At 36.6% G+C, this 23,478-nt stretch overlaps 1 protein-coding gene across 1 annotated transcript in view; it reads right to left on the bottom strand.

Moving 5' to 3' along the window:
* The window catches only part of NSUN7 (NOP2/Sun RNA methyltransferase family member 7), a 49,805-nt gene that overhangs the window by 12,014 nt on the left and 14,313 nt on the right, over positions 1 to 23,478 (bottom strand). Inside the window, exons 5-10 of the mRNA XM_004419003.3 lie at positions 19,755 to 19,907; positions 19,215 to 19,398; positions 17,156 to 17,366; positions 6,292 to 6,435; positions 2,160 to 2,261; positions 441 to 558 (exon numbers count right to left, since the gene is read on the bottom strand). Of these exons, the coding sequence (XP_004419060.2) occupies positions 441 to 558; positions 2,160 to 2,261; positions 6,292 to 6,435; positions 17,156 to 17,366; positions 19,215 to 19,398; positions 19,755 to 19,907 (912 nt within the window). The remainder of the gene's footprint in view (positions 1 to 440; positions 559 to 2,159; positions 2,262 to 6,291; positions 6,436 to 17,155; positions 17,367 to 19,214; positions 19,399 to 19,754; positions 19,908 to 23,478) is intronic.

Genomic DNA, 23,478 nt, shown 5'->3' with positions numbered 1-23,478 from the left:
GGAGAAGCGGTGCGTCGGTGAGCGCCTGGGATCCGAACCTGGGCCGCCAGCATCGGAGCACGCGCACTTAACCGCTAAGCCACGGGGCTGGCCCTACTTATTTTTCTTGTACTGAGGCATAGATGTATCTAAAACTTGGGATAGAAAATTTGGACCCAATTTATCCAGAACCCATCAAGTCAAAGCCAAAATGCCTTTAGCTTAATCAACAATAACAACAACAACAAAAAGAATCTTTTAGTGTACAAAAGAATGCCCATGCCAAGCCATTGTAAAGACTCTACAGAATCTACATAAAGTTGTAAAAAGTTAGGCTATTTGGTCACACTAAAGCCTAACAAAAAGGAAGTGGAATGTCTTTATACAACTTAGAAAATCATAATCACTCACTTTCAAAAATATTTGATTGAGTCGTTCAGAAGAATCCTTTTCTTTCTTACCTATAAGGTTGTACTTTAATCCCATGGCCTTGAAATTCCAGTGCTTTCTTAACAACAGCTTCATTTTCTTCTGGATAGACGGAGCATGTGCAGTAAACTACTGCTTGAGCTTTAGTAACTAGATTTAAAGAAGACGTAATTAATATAATGACCCCATGAACAACCCTAAACAAAGCTGCTGTTTCCAAACGCCTCTTTCTGCTAATACTGCATGGTTTTGATGGGAATGATTTCCATAGATGCTTGAATGGCTCCCCTTTAAAGCAAGTATTAGTAATGTCCTCTGTGGCCAATAAGTAAAGTAAATCTGACTGGATTGTGTGGAAATTGAAAATTCAGTCAGTGTGACCAACCTAGTTGCAAACACAAACAAAAAATAAGTGCCGCAGATTATCATGGGCTCGGTACTTCCAGCCACTCTTCCACAAGCCATGTCACATGACTAGTTAAAGGGACTCTAGGAAGAGGCAGACTTAGATGTGAACCCCGTTCTGTTACTTACTGCTGAATGAACCTGGGAAAATTACTTCAACTCGCAGATTTCTCATCTGTAAAATGAGGTAATCCTACTACCTGCAACTCACTCATTCCTCCACCCTCAGTCAGCACCTAGGCACTGTTCTAGCCACTCGAGATGCACAAACAAAAATCCCGGCCCCTGGGGAGCTTATTTTCTACGTTTTATTGATGTGAATAAATAGGAAAATTATATAGTATTGTTAGGAGGTGATAAATGCTATAGAAAAAAACAAAGCAGGTATGGAGAATGGTTAGTTTCAGAAGAGGATCCTGTAATTTTAAATAGAGTAGTCAGAGAAAGCATCAAAAAAGTTTATTATTTACCAACTGCCTAATCTTCCAACCAACTTATTTCATAGATCATATACATACTATCATGTTCAAATTAATGTTTATTGGTAGCATCAACTAAAAGGGCAGACCTCCCCTGTGCTTTCCATCTTGCTTTGTTTCTACCTCATGTATGCTGTATTTTTATGTCTTAAATTATCTATACCCACATGTTTATCTGTGAGCCTTTGGAGGTTGGGATTTATTCACACTCATATCTCTAACATCGAGCTTAATGCCTGACCCAGAGTAGGCACTTGATAAACACTCACTGAATTAATAAAAATTTACATAATTTCTCAGAGAACTAAATTTCCACATCCACGTGTGGAAGGGCAGTGGTACTCAAAATCTAAATGGTACTCAAAATCTAAATGGTACTCAAATCTAAATGCAGTGATTGAAGCAATAATATAAATACTTAAAGAGCTTTGTTACTCAGACTTCAAATCAAGAGATCCAGGCTTTATCTGTAATTGCATCTCTCTATTCTCTATTTAGCACTAAGAGAAGTAAGAGTTTGATTACAATTTGGATTGTAGAAGTGTTGTTAGGGGCAGGCACAATGACAACAGAAAAATTACATCAAGTAAGAAGCCAAAGAAAAGAAATAGAGAAGATGAAACTACAATACTGGATGTACAATACATAATTATTTCATATCAGCATTAAGAAACTCTTAACTATGCTTGCTAACCTACATTTTTAAAAGACACTAAATTGGTAAAATATTTTGTTATTTGAAGGCACTAAGACTGAGTGTTCTGGAAAATTCACTTATGGTTCACACCTCATTGCCTGATTATAATAGATAAAAGATTTTTGTAAGATTTACAACATATTTTAAGAGTGCACTGATAACAAACTTACATTTCATTGCATGTGTTAGCTGTTCATATTGCTGTTGAGCAAGAATATGAAGTTTATCTTCTGATGTGCCTCCTTGAGAGAAATCTTTAAGTAAACCTGCATCTAAAAGCAAATAAATGCTTTTAAATATATCAGTACTAGATGTTTCCCATATATTGCTATTATCACATTATTTAATTTTTCAATCATTTTCCCTATTAATGAGAGTTTTCATGAAAAATATTTATTAAAACTAAATAGTATTATAAAAATGCTGACTTAAAATTAAAAAACTAAGGGGCCAGCCCCATGGCTTGATGGTTGGGTGCGCGCACTCCGCTACTGGCGGCCCGGGTTCGGATCCTGGGCGCGCACCGACACACTGCTTGTCCAGCCATGCTGAGGCGGCGTCCCACGTGCAGCAGCTGGAGGGATGTGCAGCTATGACATACAACTGTCTGCTGGGGCTTTGGGGAGAAAAAGGGAAAAAAAAGGAAAAGGAGGAGGATTGGCGGTGGATGTTGGCTTAGGGCTGGTCTTTCTCAGCGAGAGGAGGAGGATTGGCATGGATGTTGGCTCAGGGCTGATCTTCTTCACAAAAAAAAAAGATTTAAAAAAAATTAACAAACTAAATTGATAGAGGTAATTTTGTTTAGTTTTAATATTGTTTTTCTTTTTTCTCCAAGTTCTCATGAGACAGTCATCCAACCAGCCAAATAAGTCATTTAGATACAGAAGAGAGAATGTAGTCAGTCTGGAGACTGATAGAGGAAAAGAGAAGAGAAGATTTATTTTCCAAGATAGAAACTGATGGGCTATAATCAGATCTGAGTAGGAAAGAACACGAAAGGATACAGTTAAAATCATTAACTTACCAAAAGAAATTTTGGAACAAAAAAATTCAGGGAAGCAAATGTATGTCTTCAAATAGATGAAGAAACAACAGATCAAGAAACTCCTATTTTTTTAATTTCTAAAACTAATTTTAACATATTTCTTGATAATATTAACTAAGATATATTGAATGATATTCTATATAGATTATCTTATTCAACAACCCGTTGAAGCATTATTATCCCTTTTAATATTAAGAAAACTGTTTAAACATATATTAAACAACATGTCTAAGGTCACATAGCTACTAGTAGAGAGCCAGGATTCTACCTCAGAAATCTAACCAGAGAGCCCAAATTTCTAAGTATTATCCTACCTCTCAGTAACTCCCTGGAGTAGGAGAACCAATTACTTATACCATATATTTGGCTGTTTCCCATTCCAGTAATATCACTGAAGGTTAATTAACTCCATTTCTTCCCAGTTTAGTTTTACACGTCACATTTTCCTATCTCTATTCTAAAACTATCCATCACTTTTTTTTGACAATACACCTTTTTTTTAAGCTTCAGTGCATAGTTGTGTATCCTAGTTAGTTTAGTTCTCTATTGAGCCGCTGCCACAGTATGACAACTGATAGACGGGTGGTGTGGTTCCACAACTAGGAAATGAGCCCATGCCGTGGGGGTGAGAGCACCGAATCTTAACCGCTAGACCGCCAGGGCTGGCTCCATCACTTTTTAAAGGACTATTTACACATTATTATACTCTAAAACCACATCAATTACCTCTTTCATCCCGTTTTAAAATAATTCCAAGTTGTTAGCAACGACCAACTTCATATATTCCTCAATGGTTGTAATATTTTTCAATGTTAAAATATTTTTCAAAACTAATTCATAATTGCTCCCTTCTACCTAGTGTCTAAATCTGATAAAATAGTCTTTTGGATTCACCCCCACTAAACTTATGGCTGCGATTTCTAGCACAATCACTAGGTCAGCAGCTCTATTTGCTCGGGCTATTGCCTCCTCAGAGTACAGTTTCCTTCAAACGCCTTCCTTTTTTCCAGGTTTGCCAAAGACCACTTCTTGGCTTATCCTGTCACCTCTTCATCAAGGCTTTCAAAACCAGTGCCTAGCAAACTTTTTACTTTCTCCCTTTTTCTCATTTGTAATTCCCTTTGGGCTTTCCCCCCCAGCCTCTAGTTTATTTTTACCTATGGCTTACTTTTTTCTGCATTCTCACTTCAAGATGGCGCAGGATAAGGCCAGAGTCTCATAGTTCTAAGCTGTCATTCTCTTGACTGCGATGCTTACTATAGCTGCTGCTGTTGCCTCCTCTCTTCTTCTGGTGTCTACTAACTCTTCTTTGATCATTTCCCAGAGTTAGTGTAGGAATTTTCCCAGCCTACCATTCTCCCATCTGAGTTGGTTATTCTTCTGTTTAACTCTCACTGGAAAGAAATTTTCTATAGCAAATCAAAATTCCACATGGTACAGTGTAAGCCCAGTTACAGATGGTGTAGTACAGTGGAATTCTTTTTATAGTGTAGTATAGTAGAATGTGCTAACTAATCTGAATTTGAATCCTAGCTTCCCTACTTACCAGTTACATGACCTTAGGCAACCTGCTAAATTTCTCGGAGTCTTGGTTTTTTTCCCCTTTATAAAACAGAGATAATAAAATAACTCTAGCCTCAAAAAGTTATTTTAATATTAAGTGACAGTGCATGCATGCCACCTAGAATATTGACTGGGACACAGTTGTACTCAATAAATATTAGTTCCTTTCTCTCCATTTCCTTTTCTCTATTTTAAATTCTGTCCTTGTTTAGATACAGAAAGCAGTTACTCACTATAGTTTGAATGTTGATGGAATGTCTTCTTTGTCTGATATTCTAGTTAACCTTATCTATGCCTTTCAATATAAACAAGGGATTAAAGTAAGAATCAGTTTCAGTTAATACTTTGATTAAGAGAGTGATTCCAAGTGCCAGCCTCAGCGGTTGTGTTTGAATCCGGGCTCTGTCACTTACTAGTCAAATGACTCTGGGAGGCTTCCACCTCTGAGCCTCAGAGTCTGTATTTATAAAATGGAGATAATAAGAGTAACCATTACACTGAATTCTTGTGGGGATTTGATGAAATAATCCAAGCAAAGTGCTTAGCTCAGTGCCTTACGTACAAGTGCTCAGTAAATGTTAATGTTAAATAATATTTTAAAATTTATTAAAGAATCAAATAAAATACTCCTAGAATTAATATTTAATCTGGGGTATTCATATCATAAAACACACATACTCGGGGTTGAAGAAGTCTTGAGTTTGAAATAGTCTGATTATGATTTAATTGGGATTGTATTTAGAGCATAAGCTCTAGAGTTAGGCAGATCTAAATTTGAATCCTGGCTCTGTTACTAACTAATTGTGTGACCTTATAAAAATGAATTACAGTAGGCTCCCCCTTATCTGCAGTTTCATTTTTCCCGGTTTCAGTTACCAGCGGTCAACTGCAGACATCACTGGCTCCTGACACCCAACCATTGACATCGTCATGGCTCAAGGATCCTCCTTCTGACGTATGGTGAGGTCTATAGTAGCCTAATGCTACGTCACAATGCCTACATCACTCACCTCATTTCTTCTCATCAGTAGGCATTGTATCATCTCATATCATCACAAGAATAAAGGTGAGTACAGTACAATAAGATATTTTGAGACAGAGAGACCACATTCACATAACATTTATTACAGTATATTGTTATAATTGTTCTATTTCATTATTAGTTATTGTTGTTAATCTCTTACTGTGCCTAATTTATGAATTAAACTTTATCATAGGTATATATGTATAAGAAAAAAACATAGTCTATATAGGGTTCAGTATTATCCGAGGCTTCTGAAGGCATCCATCGGGGATCTTGGAACATACCCCTGTGGATAAGGGGGGACCCACTGTAATCTTTCTTAGTCTCAGTTTTTTCATCTATAAAATGCTGAGAAATTTTAATGCCTATATTTTGAGCTCTGGTATATACCAGAAAGCATACTGGCCAGCAATTGTTCTAATTGCCTACATCATTCCAATTATTAAATATTTTTAATATCCCCCTTGCCCATCTCTCTCAGGATTGGTATAAGAATTAAGTGAGGTAATGGATGTAAAGTACTTTATACTTAGTAAGTACTTTATACATGGTAACTAGTCATTAATCAGATATATTTGATATGTCATTTTAATGATTTTAAATAATTGTATTTTTTAAATTATTAACCACAAGTTTCAATAATTTAGAAATTAAAAATTAAAACAAGTACCTTCATGCTCACTTAAAATAAATTCTACTGGATTACTAACACCCAGTCCTGAACAACGAGGTAGCAGCAGAATCACTTTAACTTTCTGTAATCTATGATCTTTTGATTCAATGTTAATAAATGTCTCATGAAGTATTTCAATATCTGGGAGAAAAAAACACAGAAAAATTAATGCAAAAATATTAATTAAAAATCTTAATGCAGTATGTAATTACATCTATTTATCATTGTTCATTTTTAAATCCTCAATCCCACAAAAAGTCTTTTTTTTTCCCCAGTAACTTTATTGCAATAATAATGGTTTATAACGTTGCAAAAATTCGGGTGTACATTATTGTTTATCATTTTCTGAGTAGACTTCATTGTGGTCATCCCAGGTAATCTAATTATTGTCCATCACCTCACATGTGTCCCTTTACCCCTTTTACCCACTCCCCATCCCCCTTCCCCTCTGGCAACCACTAATCTTTAACGTAGTCAGAAAAGAGGGCTATTCTCTGATAACTTCCCAAAGTTAACACATGAGTTTTCTTAATAGGGTGCTTTCTCCTTCACTTGAGAGAATGATTTTGAAGTTTAAATATCTTCTACATAAAATATCATGTAAATTTTCCATTCTGAACTTCAGAGTCAGAAGCAAGCAGTATGATGTAGTAGAGGGAAATGGGCTTTGGAGGCAGAAATACCCAAGTTTGACTCCCAACTTCACTATTTACTAGCTGCGTGACAATCTCTCTAAACCTCCTTTCCTTATTCTTAAAATGGGATAATAATGCCTACCTCATCTAATTGTGGTGAAGACTGAGATAAAGTAGTTAAGCTCTACATGGGGCCTAGTATATAGTAAATGCTCTGTATTGGTTATTTCCCTTTCTCATTTTTTAACCCCTTTTATATTTTATATTCCCCGAAAAAATGGGTATCAGTAGTAATTCTGAGGCACTGTCTAAGGTTCCTTAGGGACATTGTAATTTAGTTGGAGAAAGCCTGCCCTCCCTCAGTTATAACTCTGTGCCCCTATCTTAAGGCCACCCCTTCACTTCTGTAATGGCTCCCCTTTCCCTCACCTGCTGAGGAGTCACTCCTGAAATTGCCCTACCTACCCCCTTTCTCTTGCCTGATCAATTTTTCCCTCTTTTCATTCTGTCTCTTTTGAATTTTTTTTTAAAAATCAAGTGGGCCTTTTCCTTTTTTCTATTTTTAACTTTTTCTTGGAAAAGTTCAAACATATACAAAATAGACATAATATATAATAAATTCTTAAGTACCCATCATGGAGCTTCAACATGAACCGTTCATGCCCAGTCTTGTTTCATCTGTATCTGCACCCACTTCTGCCACCCCCATATAATTTTGAATCTATAAATATTTCTCCATATAGATAAGAACTCCTTTAAAACATAACCACACAAAAATTTTTTAAAAGAATTCCTTATTATCACCAAATAGTAATGGCATCCAATCATGGCTTGAATTTCCCCATGGTCTCACACATGTCAAAAATTTTTTAGTTTTCTTTGAATCAGGATCTAAATAAGAAACATACATTGCAATTGGTTGATGTCTTATTTTAACTTTCCTTTTATCTATAGGTTCCCTTTCCATTTTTCTTACCATTTATTTCTTAATGAAACTTGGTGGTTTGTACTACTAGAATTTCCCAGTCTGGATTTTGCTAATTGCTTCCCTAGAGTGTAGTTTCACATGTTCCTGTCTTCTGTGCTTCCTATAAATTAGTAGTTGGAGCTTTAGAAGCTTAATTAGACTCAGGTTCTTTTTTTTCTTTTTCTTTCTTTTTTGTGGGGGAAGCAGAGCAAAACTACTTCACAAGTGGTGTCACATTCATCCGTTAAGTTGCCTTTGTGCTATCAGCAAAGGGGTTGCAAAATAGCCATATTCTAATTCTGTCATCCCTTCTTCATGTATTACCTGGAATACTTCTGCAAGGAGAAACTTCCTTTCCTCTACTGCTTGGTTACCCAGTGGTTCCTATTCTCTCTTGTTAACCAGGTAAAAGGTGGTCAACAACTTGAGAACCCTAATGTACACAGAGGTAATGACTGCAGAGAGTAGCCACGACCCACCACGGCTGACAGAAAAGTGAACACGGAACCAGGGAAGTCAGAGGAGCGGGACCCCTGCAAGGCTGAGATTCAGATCTCTGACAAGAGGGCAAGGCTAACACTGCCAGGACTCCTGCAGGGCCACCACAGGGATAAACAAACACCGGAAGAAGAAGAAAAGTCCTTTCTTCTTCCTCTTCCAGTCTTGCAGTGTCCCTCCAGCACCTTCTAATGGTAGAGCCTAATATTGAGCCAGCCAGCAACAGAAATGGAGTATTCAGAGTATAGCTCTAGCATCACAAAGCAGGGCAAAGGGTAGGTTTGGAGCTAAAAGGAAATAAAGTAATAACTGGCCAGCTTCTGAATCCACTTTTTCTTGATTCTTATCCCACCTCTCTAGTGGATCCTTTGCTAGATCCCTCTTATTCAACTTTCTGATGTCTAAGTATTGGAGTGTCCAGAACTTAGCCTTTGGATTCTTTTCTTTACTACCTACACTCACTCCCTCAGTCATCATGATTTTAAATATTATCGACATGCTGGTAAGTCCCAAATCTGTATCTCTGATACAGACCTCCCCCCTGAACTCCAGAAGAGTGTACCCAAATGCCTGCTTGACATTTCCACTTAGTGGCTAACAGGCATCTTCAACCTAACATAACTAAAACTTAACTCCCATTACAGTCTTTCCCACATCAGGGCAACCTCATCTTTCCATCTGAACAAACCAAAAACTTTAGAGTCAACCCTAACTCTTCCCTTCCCCCACAGTCCATATCCCGTCTAAGAGCAAATCTCGACAAATGTATCGTCAAGATACATTCAGAACCTGCCATTTCTCACGACCTCCACTGCTACTAACCTGGTAGAAGTCAATTATCATCACAATTGGACTGCTTAAAACTGCCTCTTAACTGATATCTCTGCTAACACCCTTCTACCTAAATTGTATTTTCCATAGAGTAACCAAAGGTATAGTTAAAACAAGTCACTCCTCTAATCAAAATCCTCTGATAAATTTCCATCTCATTCAAAGTCAAAGTCCTTCCCCGGCATAGAACACCCCATTTTTGTTCCCAGACCCACCCTTTCACCTCGTCTCCTGCCACACGCCCCCCTCGCTCAGTCTGCTCCAGCCACACGGCCTCCTCACTGTTCCTGGAACGTGCTAACCGTGCTGCCACCTCAGGGCTTTCCCTCTTGCTGTCCCCCCTGCCTTGATTCTGGCACTTATCCCTCACTTCAGTCAGGTCTCCCACGCTTCATTTGAGTCTCTTCTCAAATATCTCTTTATCAGAAAGGCCTTTCCTGATCACCATACGTAAAAAAGAGCAAGCCCTTCTCAACGCTCTATTCCCGTAACCTATTTTTTTCTTCATAGTACGTGTTTATTAGTTTATTTTTTGTCTTTCCCATACAATGTAAGCTTCATAAGAGCAGAGACTGTTTCACTGCTGTATCCCCAGAACATAGAGCAGTAACTGATGCATGGCATGTATCCATAAATATTTGTTGAAAAGATAAGTTATTAACATTTCTTGGGGGATGCTCCTTTTATTAATACACAGTGTCCCTCTTTAGCCTACTGATGCTCTTTGCCTTAAAACCCACTTGCTTTCTATTAGTTAGTGCTGCGTGATAGGTCCTCTTCCGTCACTGTGTTTCCTTTTTGTAAAAAACACTTTTAAATTAAAGTATAGCATATACACTAAAAAGTACACAAATCATAAATGTACATCTCAGTAAAATATCACAAAGTGAACATGCAACCACCATAGGAATCTGCCAGTCAAGAAATAGCACCCTACATCATTACTCCCTTCCTCCTCCCTGAGAATAACCACTCCTGACTTTTAAAACCACAGATTATTTTCATCTGTTTTTCAATTTTATATAAATGCAATCATAAAGTATATATTCTTTTGCATCTTCTTTTTCATCTTCTTTTGTGACCTCTTTAATTTTGTGTATTCTTTTGCGACTTCTTTCACTCACTATTAGGTTTATAAGATTCATTCACATTGTTAGGTGTGGCAATCATTTATTCTGTATAAAATTCTATTGCATGGATATTTGGGTTGTTTCTACTTTGAGGCTATCATAAATAATGTTTCTATGAATAGTTTTACATATAGTTTTTGGTGCACATATATACACTTCTTGGGGCTGGGGGAAGGGTAATAAATCTGAAAGTGAAATGCTGGGTCCTAAAGTATGTATATGTTTGACTTTAGTGATTAACTAGTTTTCCAAAGTGGCTGTACAAATTTATAGTCCCACTGGCAGTGTTTGAACATTCCCAATGCTCCTTGCCTTGCCAACACATATTACTGCCAGTCTTTTTCATTTTAATCATTCTATGGATGTGTGGCGGTAGGTTGTTGTGATTTTCATTGCATTTTCCTGATTACTAATGAGGTTGGGTACTTTTACATAAGTTTTTTTTTGGCATCTGGATGTCCTCTTTTGTGAAACACCTGGTCATGTCTCGCAGTTTTCCAATTGGGTTGTCTTTCTTTCTTATTGTTAATTTGTAAGAATTCCTTATACACTGTGGATAAAAACTCTTTGTCAGTTTATATGCTACCTCTCTACAGTTTGCCTTCGCACTCTCTTAAAGCAGTTTTTTTTAATTTACTGTAATCCAACTTAATCTTTTTTTCTTATGGTTAGTGCTTTATGTGTCCTGTTTAAGAAATCTTTACTGACCCCAGGTCATGCAGTGTTTCTCCTATAGTAAATTCTAGGAGATTCTAGATTTGTGTATATGGTGTGAAGGGTCAGTTTCATTTTTTACCAGCACCGTATACTAAAAAGACCATCTCTTCCTCAGTACCCTGCAGTGTCACTTGGATTGGAATGAATCTATATAGATCAACTTGGAGAGAAACGTCATCTTTATGACATTTAGTTTTTCAATTCACGAACAGTCTATTCTTCCATTTACTTAGGTCTTCTTCTTTTTTTTTTTTTTTGGTGAAGAAGATCAGCCCTGAGCTAACATCTGTGCTAATTCTCCTCTTTTTGCTGAGGAAGACCGGCTCTGAGCTAACATCTATTGCCAATCCTCCTCCTTTTTTTTTCTCCCCAAAGCCCCAGTAGATAGTTGTGTGTCATAGCTGCACATCCTTCTAGTTGCTGTATGTGGGACGCGGCCTCAGCATGGCCGGAGAAGTGGTGCATCTGTGCGTGCCCGGGATCCGAACCCGGGCTGCCAGCAGCGGAGCGTGCGCACTTAACCGCTACGCCACGGGGCCGGCCCTACTTAGGTCTTCTTTCTTTCAGTAATGTTCCATAGTTTTATGAGGAGGTCTTACACAAATTTTATTAGATGTACTCCTAAATGTTTTATGTTTTTTTGATATTATTGTAAAAGATATCTGCTTTTAAAACTTCATTTTCAAATTCTTGTAATTGGTATACAGAAATTGAATTTGTATGCTGACCTTGTATCTAGTAAACTTGCAAAAATCACGTTAAATTTATAGTTTAGTTACAGATTACTTTGGATTTTCCACATATATAATCATGTCACCTATAAAAAAGGACAGTTTTATTTCTTCCTTTCCAATCTTTATATCTTTTATCTCTTCTTTTCTTTCCTTACTACATTACCTATGATTCCCAATACAACACTGATTAGAAGTGGTGATGGCAGGCATGTTTATCTAATTCCTGATATCAGAAAGAACATTTAAACATTTCATCAAATATGATGTTTGCTGCATAAATATCATGAAGGAACGTTAAATTTTATCAAATTTCTTTTTTGCATCTATTGAGATGATCATATGATTTTTCTCCTTCTGTTAATGTGGTGATTACATAAACTAATTTTTGTGTGTGTGTGTGAGGAAGATCAGCCTGGAGCTAAATCCGATGCCAATCCTCCTCTTTTTGCCAAGGAAGATTGGCCCTGGACTAACATCCGTGCCCATCTTCCTCTATTTTATAGGGGGACGCCACCACAGCATGGCTTGACAAGTGGCACATTGGTGCGTGCCCGGGATCCGAACCTGCGAACCCTCGGGCCACTGAGGTGGAGTGCATGCACTTAACTGCTGCACCACCGGGCCGGCCCGTGCATAAGCTAATTTTTAATACATTATTTATTTATTTATTTATTTACTTACTTACTTATTTTTTGTGAGGAAGATCAGCTCTGAGCTAACATCCATGCTAATCCTCCTCTTTTTGCTGAGGAAGACCGGCTCTGAGCTAACATCTATTGCCAATCCTCCTCCTTTTTTTTCCCCAAAGCCCCCCAGTAGATAGTTGTACGTCATAGTTGCACATCCTTCTAGTTGCTGTACGTGGGACACGGCCTCAGCATGGCTGGAGAAGCAGTGTGTCGGTGCGTGCCCGGGATCTGAACCCGGGCCGCCAGTAGCGGAGCGCGCGCACTTAACTGCTAAGCCACGGGGCCGGCCCCCATAAACTAATTTTTAAGAGTTAAACCAACTTCACATTCCTAGAATAAATGCAGCTTATTTATAATGTATTATTATTATTATACATTGCTAAATCTAGTTTGCTATCTTGTTTATAATATTTCAGTTTGCTAATATTTATTTTGTACAATCCTGTTCATGAGTGACATTGGCCTGTAATTTTCCCTCCTTTAATGTCCTTTTCAGATTTTGATATCAAGGTTATAAAACAAACTAGGAAGTAGTCCCTCTTTTCTATTCTCTGAAAGAGTATTATTTCTTCCTTAAAGGACTGAAGTTTTCAAAAATTTTTTGCTTTGTGGGTGGCGGAGATTTTCAATTATGAATTCAGAAGACATTAATATCCACTAATTTTAAGATCTCAATATACACAAGAATATTCAGATTCTCTATTTCATCTTGCATCAGTTTTGCTAAGTTGTGTTATTTCAGGAATATGCCCATGTCATCTAAATGTTCAAGTCTGTTGGCATAAAACTGCTCATAGTATTTTTTATTATGTTTTAAATGTCTCTAGGATCTGTAGTGATATCTCCTTATCTACTGCTGATAAATGAATTGTTTTATGATCTCTTTTTCTTGATGAATCAGATTAAATTCAGATCCTTATGTTTTAATTGTGATATTTGTCTTTTTATTATTGAGTTGTTTATTTTAGATACAAGTCCCTTATCAGATATATGATTTGCAAATATTTTCTCCCATTCTGTGGGTCGTCTTTTCACTTTCTTGATAGTGACCTTGGAAGAATAAAAGTTTTAAATTTGGATAAAGTCCAATTTATCTATTTTTTCTTTTGTTGTTCTGCTTTTGGTGTTATATCTAAGCAACCACTGCCAAATCCAAGGTCACAAAGATTACCCCTGTATTTTCTTCTAGGAATTTTATAGTTTTACCTCTTATACCTAGGTCTTTGATCCATTTTGAGTTAATTTTGTATATGGTTTGAGGTAGAGGCCCAACTTCATTCTTCTGCAAGTGCCTATCCAGTTGTCCCAGCGCCATCTGTTGTTCTTTCCTCGTTGAATGGCTTTGGCACCCTTATTGAAACATCAATTTGATCATAAATGTAAGGGTGTATTTCCAGACACTCGAATCTATTCCACTGATCTATATGTTTATCTTTATGCTAGTACCAAATTTTCTTGATTACTATAGCTGAAATCAGGAAGTGTGAGTCCTACAACTTTGTTCTTTTTTGTTTGGTGAGGAAGATTGGCCCTGAGCTAACATCTGTGCCCATCTTCCTCTATTTTGTATGTGGAACGCCACCACAGCATGGCTTGATGAGCAGTGTGTAGGTCCATGCCAGGGATCCGAACTCATGAACCCCAGGCCACCAAAGCAAATAGTGCAAACTTAACCACTATGCCACTGGGCCGGCCCCTACAACTTTGTTCTTTTTCAAGACTGTTTTGACTATTCTGAGTCCCTTGAATTTCCATGTAAATTTTAGGAACAGCATGTCAATTTCTGCAAAAAAACCAGCTGGGGTTTTTATAGGGATCGGTAGATCAATTTGGGGAGTATTACCATTTTAACAATATTAAGTCTTCTGATCCATGAACATGGAATGTTTTCCATTTATTTGTGTTTTCTTTAATATCTTTGAACAATGTTTTATAGTTTTCAGTGTACAAGTCTTACACTTTGTTAAATTTATTCCTTAGTATTTTTTTCTTTTTGATGTTATTATAAATAGAATTGTTTTCTTTTATTTTTTGATTGTTCATTGCTAGTGTATAGAAATACCATTGATTTTTGGATATTTGTTTTGTATCCTGCAAACTTGTTATATTCTTATTAGTTCTAATAGTCTTTTCATGGATTCCTTAGGATTATCTATATACAAAACATGTTATCTGCTGGTTCTGGATAATTTTGCTTTATATATTTTGAGACTATATTAGGTATATACTTCTTTAGTTCTGTTACATATATTAGACACATGCTTCTTTAGTACTGTTATATTTTTCTGATGAATTGATCATGTTATAATTTCTAGTAATGTTTCTTGACTTAAATCTACTTTGTAGCTCTCTTTGTTAGTATATGCACAGCATATCTTTTTCTGTCCTAAGTTTTTTAATATCATTTTATGTAAGGAGTATCTCTTATAAACAGCATATAGTTGATATTTTAAAATCTAATATTATGTTCTTTGTCTTTTATTTCAAGTTTTAGTCATGCATATTTAATGTGTTCACTGATTAATTACATAAATATGTATACATGTATATATATACATATATATATTAGTTTAATCTACCTATTTGCTTTCTATTTGTTTTGCCTTTTCTATGTTAATATGGTATTCCAATTCTATATTCCATTTCCCCCCTTAGCTATTAATTATACATTTTATTATCTGTTTATTAATTGCCCTAGATATTTTAACCCACACTACCAACTTAATAAGTTACTAATTTTACCATTTTGTGGACAAAGCAAGGACAATAGAACACACTAATTCCATTTCCTTCTCTCTGTGTGCCACTGTTATAATTTATTTTAATTACATATAACATACATATTTTTAACCCCACAAGACATTAGTTTACAATCTCACAAGACATTAGACTTTAGATTATTTAGATTTACCTATGTGCTCTCCTTTTCCATTGTTCTTCACTTCTTCCAGCATCTACAGCTTTCTACGTGAGACAATATTCCTTCTACTCAAACAACAATCTTTAGTATGCCCTTTATTGTGTCTGCTGGTGACAAACTCTCTGATTTTGTTTGTCTGAGAATATCTTTATTTCATTTTATTTCAAAGGATATTTCTGCTGAGTATAGACCTCTAGCCTGGCAGTTTCTTTCAGCACTATAATGATACTGTTCAATTGTCTTCTGGCTTCAGTTGTTTCTGTTGAAAAGTTAGTTTTTAGTTTTATTGCTATTCCATTGAGGGAGATATGTATTATCTCCCTGGCTGCTTTGAACATTGCTCTGTCTTTGGTTTTTAGCAGTTATGCTGTGATGTACCTAGTATGTTTTCTGTATATTTATTCTTATTAGAGTTCATAGGACTTCTTAAATCTGTGACTTAATTTATTTCAACCATTTTGAAAAATTCCCAGCCTGAATTTCAAATATTGTTTCTTCCCCATTCCTTTTCTGCCCTCTTTCTGGGATCCCAATCACAACATGCGTGCGATAACTGGATCACTGAGTCTCATGTGTGTTTTATGATCTCTTCCATATTATTCATCCTTTTGTTTCCCCATGCTTCAGTCTGAATATTTTCTTCTGGCGTATCAGTTCTCTTGTTCTTTCTTTAGCTCTGTATAATCTACTGTTAAATCTATATATTTATTTCTTAATTTCACATATTGTATTTTTCAGTTCTAGAATTTTCTTTTGACTCTTTTTTTAAATTATAGTTTCCAGTTCTCTGTTAAAATTCTACAACTTGGCATTTTGTCTCTTCAGCATATTAATCATAGTTATTTTAAAGTCCACATCTAATATCTCCAGTATTTGGACCCTCTGTGGGCTTGCTTCTATTGTGGCATTTTTCTCTTTATTTCAGTCAAATCTTTTCTTCTTGTTTGTCTGGTTATTATTTTTTTTTTTATTGAGTACCAGACATCGAATTTGAAAAAATTTAGGAGATAATATGAGATCTAGGATGGTGTTATTTCCTTCAAGAGATAATTTACTTTTGCTTCTGGTAGGCAGCTAAACCTGGGCACTAGCAATCCCAGATCACCTTAATCCAACTGGGAATTGAGATGATTGGAATTTGGGCTTCAATTAGTTGGAGGACTAATCACTATCCAGGGTATACTTCTGTGCTCCAAGTGAAATCTTGGGTATTTACCAGTCTACCTCTCCTGGTCAAGCCCTGAATTCTACTTTTTTCTCCCCAGTCCTGTGAATCTGTCAAAAGTTCTGCTTAGTTTTTAGCCTCACTGAACCTATAATAAAATGTTATCTTTAGTCATGATCCGATGGTGAAATTTTTAAGAAGCCTAAGGGAGTTAGCTCTAGTCCTAGATATTATTTTTGTCCCTTAAGCACTCCTGTGATCATGTTCTTATTTATTAAAGGATGATAATTTCTACCACCTACTTTAAGTAATTAGTGTTTGAACCTCAAATTATATCGTAGCTAAATGTCAACCAATATACCAAAGTGCCAATATGTTCACTAAAGTAAACTGCAGTTGTTTAAAATATTAAGCAACAAGAACAGCCTGATATGGATTAATGAGAATTTTAAGAGTATAGTTCATATATAGAGTTTTTACATTATAAAAACATAACAAGTTCAAACATTTTTAACATTTCTAAATCTTGTAGAACATTTAGCAAAAACAAATAACAAATAAATATTTATACATACTTTTACATCCCATTTTTGTGAAAATGTTTTTCAGGTCAGGATCCTTAGCTTGTGATTGTACTCCACACACAAATATTTTTGAGGTATTATTATTTGTTAAGATTGACATGTGGGCAACTGTGTACCACGAACCTGTATTGACCATTAAGATATCATCATCCATATTTAATAAAGCCTTTACAGAATGGACAGCAAGACTTCGAGATTTGTCCTACAAGACAAGGGTATGATTAGAATTTCAAAGACTTTGACTAGAAGCATGAACTGACTTCTTTTTGCCTTAGGTAAAAGAAAGTACTTGGTAGGAATTTTGAAGAGATACCTAATCCATTTTAGTTTAAAGCATCTTAATATATGTTAAAATACAAAGTTAACAAAGATAACTGATATAAACTGATTTAAAACAAAGACCCTAACTTTGTTTAGCCTAAATTATGACTGTTAACTTTTTTTTCCCTCCCCAAAGCCCCAGTACATAGTCGTATATTCTAGTTGTAGGTCCTTCTAATTCTTCTTTGTGAGCCACCACCACAGCATGGCTACTGACAGACAAGTGGTGTGGTTCCATGCCCAGGAACTGAACCCAGGCCACCAAAGCAGAGCACACTGAACTTTAACCACTAGGCCATCAGGACTGGTTCTCATATAACTTTCATATAGTGATAAGGCAATGCCAAAATCCCAAAAACATGATTAATAGATTAATGATGTCCTGCCTTAGCTCCCATTCTTACTCCTTCATGATAACCCACTCATCTACTACTGGCATTCTTTTTTCCCCATTACATTGTCATCTAAATTGCTGCTAGTTCACAGATATTAAAAGTAAGATGGCTGACAAGCTTATAAAAGGGGGCTAGATAGATAGACTGGGTTTCTGCAGTTGACCTCAGTGCTCAATAGGATGTCACTGTAACATAAGGCCCAGAGATTCTGCCCAAGAATATGAGTGCAGTGAAGGGATAAACCTTAGAAGACCAAGGTGAATCTGAGGGAAGAATTGGAGTCTAAGGATGTAAAAATTAATTTAACTTAATTTTTTGGACCTTTTTTCATTCTATTGAAACCACATTGTACTTCACATTCTCTTCCTGCATTAATAGCCATTATACACCTCTTACAAATCAAAGATATGAGGCTATGTTAAAGAGATAATGGGGGGCCGGCCCCGTGGCTTGGCGGTTAAGTGCGTGCACTCCGCTGCCGGCGGCCCGGGTTCGGATCCCGGGTGCGCACCGAGGCACCACTCCTCCAGCCATGCTGAGGCCGCGTCCCACATACAGCAACTAGAAGGATGTGCAGCTATGACAGACAACTATGTACTGGGGCTTTGGGGGAAAAATAAATAAATAAAATCTTTAAAAAAAAAAAAAAAAAAAAAGAGATAATGGGAAAGTATTACACATTGCATTTTCAAATGCAGGATGCCACTAGCATCTTCCCCAGAAATGGAAGGAAGAAAAGGTATCATTGTACTTTCTCCTGAATCCTCCCTTGGGAGAGAAAAATATAGCATTTCACCTGCCAGCAATACAAGTCTCCCCATCTACGGAGTCTGGGGAGGAGAATATGTCCTCTACAACTTCACATGGGACAAAGATGCCAAAGTATAATAGGAACACTGATTGTAGAGGTATTAATTTTATTCAAGGTCAAAATTAGGCCTTATAAACCCCCCTCATAATCTATAAAAAATATAATCAGTTTGTTAGGTTTTACTTTGTATTTATTTATTGTTTTTTGGTGAGGAAGATTAGCCGTGAGCTAACATTTGTTTCCAATCCTCCTCTTTTTGCTGAGGAAAACTGGCCCTGGGCTAACATCTGTGCCCATCTCCTTCTACTTTATATGGGACATCTGCCACAGCATGGCTTGATAAGCGGGGGCATAGGTCCGCACCTGGAATCCGAACCTGCAAACCACAGGCCCCTGAAGCAGAGTGCGTGAACTTAACCACTATGCCACCAGGCCAGCCCTGTTAGGTTTTATTTTTAAGTGGAGGGATTCTTTGGGTAAGTAGGATTATTGAGAACCACAATGAATGTAAATGTTAATTTACCTGAAATATAAGTTTATAATCTTTGAAAAGATCTGTATTTAGAAGATCACTTTTAAGATGAGATGGGAAAATTAAGACATCATAGCAATGTTGGTCCACAGCAAAGACTTTATCATTAATATGCAATACAGATTGGACTTTATGATAGCCTTTTTTCTTCAAACTATGATAAACTTCTTCAGGGCTGTAAATATACAACATTATGTTGTAATTACAAATTACATTAGGTTTTATACATTAAAAATGTATTTAACACTAGCATGTTTTTCCTACAATAAATAAAAATATCACTGCATATATTGCATCTAATGGAACTTACAATTGTAGCCAACAATAAGTTAAAAGATAGAGACAGAAAAGTTAACATATTTATGTAACTACCTTTGGTAATTTGGTGATAAGATCCTGAACTAAACTATGATTCCCCAATCACTCTCCCAGATATGCCCCCCTCCATTAAAAAGGTAATATTTCTTATCATATTATTTTGAAAGGCTAGCGACTTGAAATATGAATAAAGAATTTGATTAAAATTCTTACCTGATTTTACAAGTATTTATCCAAGCATAAAGTGGCAAAGTGGAGGCCCTTAGTTCCTGGTTCCTAACTGTTTCTGGAAGAATGTGGTAAATTGAAAGGGCATCATGTTTGATTCGACATCTTGCCAATGCTGCAGCCAATTTTGTCTTAAAACTAGAGATAGAAAATCCATTCTTGGTGACTACTGCATTAAACACAAGACTATCAGTTTTCCACTGGAAATATTAACAAATTAGATTTAAATTTTTAACAAATCCTTTTATAATTCTATTTCAAATTTTTGAAGTCTAAAATAAAAATTTGCCATATTTGAAAACAGAAATCCAACAATCCTGCTTCCTTTTTTCAGTTTTTGTTGCCCCTGTATAGCTGTGCATCTCCTCAGGTATTCATATCAATTTCTGGTTGAGAGACAATTTTATGTAGGACTTAGAGTTGACAAATGTGAAGTTCACTTCAGGTTCTGTCACGTAGCAGCTGTGTGACCTCGGGCGTGTATGTTACTGAATCTCTTTTCTCAGCCTCTGTTTTCTCATCTATAAAATGTGGTCCACTTACTCTGCTATTAATGTGGTGATTACCAACCATGTGTGTAAAATACTTAGCACTGTGCCTGGCACATGGCAGCCACTCATTATAGGCTACTTATCATTACAGATGGCAACAGTATAGTCTTAACAAGATCAAGGAACTTTCAAGAATCTGTATCAAGTTCTTTCCAGTTCTGATTACCCCATGCCTCCAAGTTCCAAATAACAGAAAAGAAAAACAAGAACTGCTTAGCATCACCATGAGGACCCAATGATTTTTCTTGATCTCTTAGCCCAAATTTTTAATAAATAAGAATACAGAACTTGCTCTTGACCTATATTCATAACATTTTTACAGTAGGAATCTAATTGAATAATAAACCTCAAGGATTACCTTGAATGAGAAATGGGGAAGAGATGCCACAAAAAAGTCAAGTACAACCTGAGTGGTGTGTGTGGCTGCAGAAAGCTTAATAAGATTAAGCTTCTTATCTACTCAGCAGAATGAGGAACTTTCACCTAAGAATGTGTTTACGTATGAATGTGTATACACGCATGAGGGAGAGAGAGAGAGACAACACAGGGGCATTGGGGAGGAGAGGGAAGGGTTACCAAACATTGAGCCTTCTGGGGCTACAATAAAATTAGATATGTGTAGTGCTATATTCTAATGTCATAGAACTACAGGAGGGGACACTAAAAACAATTACATAATACATTAATGTACATCAAAGAATAAATTAATATAAAGGGGCTGAGTTACTGTTCTATATTATAAACTGTGAGATGTTTCTGAGTACAGACTATTTTTGATTAAACAGTTCTTCCAAATACCTATGTAGTTCAAACTTACCATAATAAATGCTATTAACTGTATTCTTCAATCATTAAATATAAAGATTAGAGTTATGAAGCCTAGAAAAATATATGTGTTGTGTATATAGAAAGAGTACAGGGAGAAATAATTTTCCAAATTTCCAGATAGCAAACATTTCAGACTGTGAATTTTAATACAAAATTTAATCACACAAAAGGTAATTTAAAGGATACTTACAGTTATAAAGATTTTTATATAAATATGCAATATCACATTGAGGACAAAGACCAAATCCAAATGCTATTAGGATAACCAGACATATTACTTCTGTAAATGAAATATCCCATAGTTACTAAAAAAACTTCTTCCATAGCTGTAAGGCGAACTGCACTGATGAAAATGGAAGCAAAAGTAGCCTTTCCCAGCATTCTGATTCAGAAGTCCATCTCCTGCTACAATTTGAGTGTTATCACAGAGAGTTGCCAATTATCTCTTTTACCAGCATCCTGTTGTACACACAACCAGAGTTTTATTTCTATATGTTAAATTGTAATTATGTAATTCCTAAGCTTAAATTCTAAATGAACCAATTAGTTACAGGACAGAATCTAAACTCCTTATCATAATATACTAGGATATTAAAAATTTAACCTGAACCAACTCTTCCTTCCTCAATTCCCAACACTCTCGTCCATAAATCTATCTCTAGTTATACACTGAACTATTTGCTACTCCTGTAACATGCCACATGCCCTCTCCCTCTCCCTCTCTCTCCCTCTGTCTCTCCAGCCAGTATGGTTTGGTCTCTGCAATCAGATTACCTGGGTTCGATTTCTTTTTCCACCAATTTCTAGCTATGTGACTTTGATAAATTATTTAGCTTCTCTAAGCTCTGGGAATTAGGAATTAGTACCTTACTTACAGAGTTGTTGCAAAGATACTTTTGTATTTAAAGTCAGGCTATTCAAGAAATGATAATAATTAATATGTTTATTCTTTTACTACTATTAACCAAGTACTGTGATCAGACCTGGCTATAAAGATTAAAAGATAGTTTCTACCCTTAAGTAATTTATAATTTCGTGGTAAAACAGACATATAAACAAACAATTATAGCACAACATGATGAATGCTATAAGATACACAGATAAAGAAGAAAGTAAATATATTGGAAGAAGAACAAGAATTTAGCCCAAAGGAACTTCTAAGAGGAGGAGAAACTTGAGCTAACTATTAATGGAGGAACAAGAATTTTCCAGACCACAAAAGGAAAGAAGACACAAAGACAGTGGGCAGAGCACCACAAAGATATGGAGGTGTTGAACAGCAAAGCCTATTTACAGAGCATAGGTTGGTGAGAGATCCAGGGCTCAAATCACAAAAAATTTCTTATACACCATGCATAGGAAGTGGGAATTTTTTCTGCAGGAAATGGAAGGCCATTTAAGGGTAGAGAAATATAGTTAATCCACAAGCAAATATTTGCATTCTTTTTTTGTGTGTGTGAGGAAGATCAACCCTGTGCTAACATTTGCCAATCTTTCTCTTTTTTTTTTTGTTTTTTTTGCTGAGGAAGACTGGCCCTGAGCTAACATCCATGCCCATCTTCCTCCACTTTATATGGGACGCTGCCACAGCATGGCTTGCCAAGTGGTGCGTCCGTGCGCGCCTGGGATCCGAACGGGCGAACCCCGGGCCAACGCAGCGGAGCGCGCGCACTTAACTGCTTGCGCCACCTGGCCGGCCCCCAAATATTTGCATTCTTACTATATTCCAGGTACCGTTTTAGGTTCCAGAAACAAAGGAGTGAGCAAAGAAGATGCTGTTCCTGACATCACAGAGTGTAGAATCTGGTAGGGGGAGACAAAGCAATTCTTTAAAAAGGTCCTAAGTACTAATAACAAGGGAGGGCAGGCTGCTATGGCGGTATAAGGGAGAGGCACTGCTACAGGGGTCAAAGAAAGTTTCCCAGGATTTACATTTAAGCTAAGCCATAAGGGGAGAAGTAGGAGTTAGCCAGGAGTAAGGGAGGGGTGGGAGAAGAGCTGTCCAGTGTTCCAGGTAGAGGGAGCATCATATATGAAAGTTATCTGCCAATTCTGAAATATGTGCCTGAGAAGTTGAGACATATGCAGAGCTTACAATGACTCATGAGGCAGGGGAACAAAAATGGAAATTTGGAGCATGCCAAGTTTATGGAAAAGGGGCTCTGATAAAGTCCCAGGCTTTGGACTGGGTCACCAAAAGACAACCCCTGGAAAAGGTAAAAAGGAACCCCTGGCCTTCACAGGGACTGAAGCCCTGTGAACTTCTAATCATTTCAATCTCTGACTAGACTAGGTCACCTGGGCTTGTTAGTACCCAGGTCTAGCGGTTG

This window comes from Ceratotherium simum, chromosome 8 (assembly GCF_057802395.1).
Source record: "Ceratotherium simum simum isolate JZ-2026a chromosome 8, ASM5780239v1, whole genome shotgun sequence".
Taxonomy (NCBI): Eukaryota; Metazoa; Chordata; class Mammalia; order Perissodactyla; family Rhinocerotidae; genus Ceratotherium; species Ceratotherium simum.
This window is presented reverse-complemented; position numbering and strand designations above follow the sequence as displayed.